This window comes from Nannochloropsis gaditana (assembly GCF_000240725.1).
Source record: "Nannochloropsis gaditana CCMP526 unplaced genomic scaffold scaffold842, whole genome shotgun sequence".
Lineage (NCBI taxonomy): Eukaryota > Eustigmatophyceae > Eustigmatales > Monodopsidaceae > Microchloropsis > Microchloropsis gaditana.
The window spans coordinates 1-6,570 of NW_005803111.1; the positions used below are offsets into that span (position 1 = coordinate 1).

At 57.3% G+C, this 6,570-nt stretch overlaps 2 protein-coding genes across 2 annotated transcripts; one reads left to right on the forward strand and one right to left on the reverse strand.

The window, feature by feature from the left end:
- Nucleotides 1-21: 21 nt before the first annotated feature.
- Nucleotides 22-1,362, reverse strand: NGA_0074620 (pre-rrna-processing protein tsr1; the record flags this gene model as incomplete). The annotated part of the gene is made up of 1 exon (XM_005853536.1): nucleotides 22-1,362. A coding segment is annotated over one exon (1,341 nt), but the record flags the coding sequence as incomplete, so codon positions are not given.
- Nucleotides 1,363-1,692: 330 nt separating this feature from the next.
- On the forward strand, nucleotides 1,693-3,288 carry DGAT2 (diacylglycerol acyltransferase 2; the record flags this gene model as incomplete). Its single annotated transcript, XM_005853538.1, has 4 exons — nucleotides 1,693-1,756; nucleotides 2,062-2,072; nucleotides 2,251-2,549; nucleotides 2,678-3,288. Coding segments are annotated over 4 exons (891 nt in total), but the record flags the coding sequence as incomplete, so codon positions are not given.
- Nucleotides 3,289-6,570: the final 3,282 nt, after the last annotated feature.

A 6,570-nucleotide genomic window follows, 5' to 3' on the forward strand; every position in this document is an offset into this window, starting at 1 on the left:
GCCCGCGCCCGGCACCAGTACCTTCTCCCCCCCCTCCTCATTGTCGTCAGGCCACTCTCCCCCCCCTTCTTCCGCCATAGGCCAGGTCTGCTCGCCTGCAAGTTCGTCCACGTCCGCCCACATCTTCAAAGATTCCTCCCGCGCCGGTCCTGGCGCTGCCACCGCCATAACCTCCTCTTGATGGCTTCCAGCACCCTCCATAGAAAGCGCGACTTGCATGTGTGACGAGGACGAGGATGCGCCTCGCAAGGGGCAAGGCTCTTCCCCCCGGCTACTGAGGATACGATCCATGGCGTAGGTGCCCAAACCCGGGACATGCACAAGTTGATTGACGCCCAGAGGCTTCCCACGCACATAGCCCCGCACGCGCAGCACGCCCTCGTCCTCCTCAGACCCTCCCCCTCCTCCCTTTTCCCCCAGACCTCGCTCGTGCGCACCCCCCTCCCGTCTCTTCCCTGGCGCCGGGGACCAGCTCACGGCGTCGGCCACGATGAAGGACCGCGCCTGCCGCCACTGCACGCTGGGCACGCCGGGCGTGGACAGGACGCGCAGCAACTGCGCCAGGTTGCTGCTCTCTCCCACCTTCACTTTGTCCCCAAACTCCGTCTCGAAGAAGCGATGCCCGTACCGCCGTAGCTCGGGCTCGCTCTTGCGTCCTTTGTGGTGCTCGAGCCCGTGGATGATGCCGGCGGTCGTGGGCAGACCTTGGGCCCGCAAGGCTGAGAGCGCCAGGTCACCCTCCTGCGCCACGGCCCCTTCCGCGCCCCTGCTCACATCCAGGATGAAGAGTACCATGTCTGCCACTCGCGCTGCCTCCAAGGCCTCGTGCAGCCCGAAGTGGGGGAGCAAAAAGGTAAACCGTTGCTTCAAATTCTTGAAAGCCGCTGTCAGAACCCCTGGGCTCGACACGGTAACGTCTTCTCCTGCTGTTTGCTGAGGCTCGCGAGTCTTAAACAGAGCCTCTTGTACGGCATGTAAGTCACAGTACGGAGAAAGAGGCAGGAGGGCCACAAGCGAGGGAGGACCGAGGGCGGAGCCTGTGCGCCGCTGCAAAAACTGCTCTTGCCGCTTTTGTTCCTTCACCTGCCGGGCACGATTCAGGCGATCTCGCTTGAAATCGTTCTCAAAGGTACGTTGTTTGTTTCCTTGGCGCTGTTGTGATGTCGCAGACGAGGCGACGGAGACATGGCTGCTGACAGCAGTGACCTTGCCGCCCTCATCGCGCTTAACCGCACGCTTTGACGCAAGGTGTCGACGCGCTTTGTGCTTCTTGTTTTGCTGCTTGAGCTTTCCAGCCCGGTGATGAAACATCTGACGCCATGATATGCATTCCATATACAAGAACGGTGAGGGATCCAGCATTGTCGTTGAAAAATGGGATATGTATGGGGACCAGTCAAGTTACTGGGGCCAACCTGGATGGATACGATTCCTAATAATTAAGGCCCGCAGTGTGTCCCCAAATCCGGGCAAGCAGGGTGCACACGAGTCCTACAACAGGGTTTTATCATTGAATGGACGATTGATCTTTGATGGGGGTTCGATCATTGCTTAAGTCCCCGTGAAACATGTGAGAAGGGTTTGATTAGGGGCCCTCGCCGACCTCCCGCCTCCTCCAGCCAAATACTCCCCAGGTACATGGGGCAGTTTGCAAAAGATAAGTTTCCACGAAAATTTGTTTACCTTTCTTCAGGCGAAGTACAAAGCTACACTTGTGTTGATGGTTTCCAGGGCTCGGGTCTCCAGTCGTCCTCCGGTAAGTGCATCTAATGTCAAGCCCCGAGGGTCGTGGCCCATTGTCGACATGATCCCCGAGCCTCAGCTACGTTTTTCGCCACTATGTATTCATGCAAGAGGCTTTCGTTCTTTAAGAAGGCGATTAACATCGTCTCTGACTAACACTCTATCCTTTTGCTGGTATGTTTGACTCCGTTGCCCCTTCCACCTCACCTACACCGTAGCCAGGCTTCAAGGAGCGGCTAATCGGGGGCCTCCTATTGGCCTCTCTCGTTTATGTCTGGCTATTCGGTGTCATCGTTATACCTCTGGCGATTTTTTTAGTGTTAGCAAGGGTAAGCGGTTTAAGTCGCAAATATCTCGATGGTTGGTGTAGTTGGGAAACGCAAATGCTCTGTCGTACCTCCGCCGTTATTTCTCCCTCGGAGCCTTGTTAACTCTTGTTTTGCGCCGACACACACGATCGACTCTTCACGCTGATTTTCCCGCATTGACTCATTTGACATGTACCAGGGTGATCATACCCTGGTCCTGGTACTGCTGGTATACTACGCCTATCGCTTTGTCTTCCCCACCAAGGAATGGGCTTTTGTTCGCGACATCTACCGTGCGGGCAACCGGTACTTCCACCCGCAAGAGGTGGTATTCGATGGCTTCGAGAGGATTGATCCGGGTTCCAGGTCCTTGATCTGCATGCATCCTCACGGAATTCTGACCGTGGGGTGGGCACTGACCAGCACCAGCGCGACCATGAGCCACGCGCACGTGAAGTGGTTGGTGACCGAGGCCTTGCTACGGCTTCCCTTCATCAGGTAAGCGATACTCTGACCCAGTGGAATCCGTCCAGCCCCTTTGGTTAATCCCCACAAATGCCGAACAATGGGGATATCTCCTTCCCCTCCATTCTTCCCTCCACCTTTTGCCTCCGCACCCTTGGCAGCGATTTCCTCTCCTGGAATGGCTGCGCGCACGCCAGCAAAGCCTACATGCAGGCTCGGATGAGTAGAGGTGCCAACCTAGCCCTGCTTCCTGGGGGTTTCGAAGAGGCCTCGCTTTACCAACGCAACGCTTACCGAATTTACATCCGGAAACGGACTGGATTTATCGCCTACGCGCTTCGCTACGGCTACCGCGTCTACCCTGCTTTCGTGTTCGGGGAGGAGAAGTGCTACTACTCCCTACTGCCCGACTGGGCGTGGTTGACCGCTGTCAGGCTGTGGGTTAACAAATATCGCATGCCGGCCGTGGCCTTCGTGGGCAAGCTCTTCCTGGTGCCGGGCTGGGACCAGCCGTTAATCACCGTGATAGGCAGTCCAGTGCAGCTCCCCAAGATAGAGAACCCCGGCCAAAAGGACGTGGAGAGGTACCATCAGGTGTACGTCAAAGCCCTGCTGGAGCTGTTCGATAAGCATAAGGGGGCATATGCGGAGGCGGGGGCATCTTTGGAGGTGTGGTGAGAGGATGAGTGGGGGTGTTAGGATCTCAGTGCCTGCTCAGAAGGGTCGACAAGAGAGACGAACACTCTGTAAGGCTTTCGTGGGTACTGAATAGGGTTTGGCATCAAAGTAACTATTTCATGTCGCTTTTCTCGTCTCGTCCACACACCACATTACTTGATATTTTGGAGCACGCGAACTCCGCAGTCCGCAGAGTTCTCTACCCAAAATTCACTTCCCACTTGTTATCGAGACTAAATGTTTAATGCTCTTTTTACATTACCCTGCACGGGCGCCTGTGGCGCCAACCACTCCGCGTCTCCTCGATCGCCCTCCCCCCCCTTCTTCGCGGCAACGAAGAAGACACAGTCGTATACTGTTCGCATCATCGACGTGGGATCCGCCGCGTAGGTAACGGGCCCGCAAAAGTCTTCCCTTTTCATATCGAAACGGAAAGCACCCCCCCCTTCCCCCTCCTGTCCCGTCATGACATGCCTGATCTCCTCCCAGGAAAGCTCGACCGACCGTCTGAAACGCTCATCCTCCTCCTCCCCCACGCCCATGGGCCCTCCGCCCTTCCAATGGTATAGGAGGGGTCCAAAATTAATCCAAATACCCCCTGGTCGAAGGAGCCGATGAATGGTCTCCATGTATTCGAACACCACGGGCGCCGTATCCAGGAAGAAGCAGGTGACCAGGGCGTCCCAGCAGCCTCGTTGCTCCCCGTAGACCTCCAGGAACTCCCCCGCCGTCATGCTGAAGTCTGGTGTAAGACATTTCCGAGGAAGATGGGCCGCATCATGGCATTCCTGCTCTCCATACCCGTCTTCCTCGTCCCGGTCCTCCCCCTTCTCCCCCCCCACTTCCAGCTTCATCTCAGGCCCCCTCCCGCGTGGTGCCTCTCGTTTCCTTCCGTCTCTTGCCTTCGCATTGGCCGATCTTTCCTCTTCGGTGGGCCCCTCTTCCACCTCACGCTCTCGCAACATCTCAGCGGGAGACACATCTGGAACCAGCACCGGCCTCACGTTGTCGCCGAGCCTGACGAGGTTGCAACTCTGCTCCGCGAACGGGAACAGGCGGAGACTTTTCGCACTTTCTCCGTGGTTCAAGAGAAAGTTCGAGGTCAAAAGCATGAAATAGGAAAATTCATTTCCTTGGCAGGCGTAACCGCGGCCGACAACTTCTAATGGTAAGCGCCCAAGGCCCGCGCCCGGCACCAGTACTCTCTGCCGACCTCGATTCGAGTCATCCACGGGCAAAAACTCAACTAAAGCGTCCAGAATAACATCAAAACATGCAGCACGCTCACCGGCCCCCTCCTCGGACCATTCTCGCATGCAACTGTGGAGGGTGGCATAAATTTTGGTCATATTCGCTGGGCTTGTTAGAATTTGTCTTGGAGCTAACGTTGCTTGTCGCGCTAGCTGTTTTTGAGCTTGGTCCAGTATGCCCTCAGCAGGTGCAATTTCATGGACACCTCTTACCACCGCATTTAAAAAGGCTTGGTTGTCAACAATGGCCTTGCGGTGCTCCCGCAGGGCGGGTGCCAACGAGTGAGGAGGAAGCAATTTAGCGTAGTGCTCCGGAAGACGGCCTAAATGGACCCATCGCCGCTCCAACTCCATTCCAGCAAATTTGCTATACTCCAAGAAGGCAGTAACCACCTCTAACAAATGTTGTTGCTCCTTGTGCATCTCCTCCGGAGTGGCTAACGACGTTGAGGTCGGTGGGGGGACGGGTCGATGTGCTACGTTTTGCTCGCAATTTCCTCCGTTTTTCCCAAAGCCACTGCGCAGTATTTCACCACAGCCTCCACTTCCACTTTGATAATCATCCCTCCCCGTCATCACAATGTCCCTGTGCGAGTAGGCGAGCAGGAATGACGCAAGAGTGAACTCTATACTTCCCCGACCTCCTCCCTCCCTCCCGTGGCTTGTGGCCGCCTTTTGGCGACGAGCACCTCCGCCGGGATACTCTTGTTTAATGCTGCCCATTCCACTCAACAGGTCGCATTGAATCAACCACACACGGTGCACGTGAATTTCATGGCCAGCTGTGCGATATCGGCCTCTGCGTCTCTATGCCGGCGTGTGTGTAAGAGACATTTTTTCAGATCGCGCTTTCCACCACAACGATCGTTTTGTGCTGCAGAAGGGCAAGCTGGAGGGACGGGCGCATCAAATGCGAACGCCACTGGCATTGCGATTACTTCGAGGGAAGCAAGGCGTCAAAAGTGGTTGAAAGAGAAAGCGGCGGCTCAAGAGGCGTCCGCTGTAGGATCAAAGGTAGGCTTACGAAGTGTCGAGGGTCACACGATTGGCAGGGCATGGAATTGGCGGAGCACATTGCAAGCGCATGTTTGCGGGTGCAACTTTCCTTCATGATTGATTTATTTTTGCTTTCAAAAATACACGCATATCGTTGTTGGAGCAGGCAGGCAGCTCGGAGGGTGATTCCGCGGCGATGGCTGCTGGCCCTGCCTCCTCGGGCGCCGCTCCCAGCCATGCAGCCTCCGCCGCGATCAAACTCCTGGCTACCGGTGGAGCGGCAGGTGTTGCATACGTGGTTTACGAAACTTCGGCTGGCGACAAAAGTACCGACGACGTCCTCCGCGCCTCCCCCCTGGGTCGCCCTTACGCGTGGCTTTACGACGCAGTCTTCTCACCCTTCGTCAATCCCTCCCGCGAAAAGCTCCTGCCCGACTGGCACAGTATTCCCAACATCCCACCGGACGCGCCCTGCCCCCCGACGCTCGTACTCGACCTAGAGGATACCCTGGTTCACGCGACCTGGGACCCGAAGTACGGCTGGAGGTATGCCAAACGTCCTGGCGTGGACCGCCTCCTGCAGGACCTGAGCAAGTACTACGAGATCGTGCTCTTCTCGCCCAGCAACTTCGGGGTGGTCGACCCCATCACCTGGACCCTGGATAAACAGGGCCTGATCATGCACCGGCTCTACAAGGACTCGACGCGCTTTCACCAGGGCAAGCACGTCAAGGACCTGAGTAAGTTGAACCGGGACCTGCGCAAGGTGGTGATTGTGGACGACGACCCCGAGGCCTTCCAGTTCCAGCCCGAGAATGGGATCCGCATTAAGCCTTTCCGCAATGCCAAGGACAAGGCGGATCGCTCGCTCGAGAAGCTCCGGGGCTTCCTGCTAGCCCTGGTCATGGAGGGCGTCGCCGACGACATCCCCGCCGTTCTCCGCCAGTTCCAAGGCCTGGACGCGGAGCAGATCGGGGACGCCTACGCCAGTATGCTGCGACGGGCCCAAGTCCGGGAGATAGAGAAGCAGCAGAGGGGTCTGGGCGGACTCTTGCGGTCGGGGAGGGCCTTTCAGAGCATGGGCCACGGCTTGCCCGGGAACGCTGCCCGCTCGCCCGCGGCGCCCACCC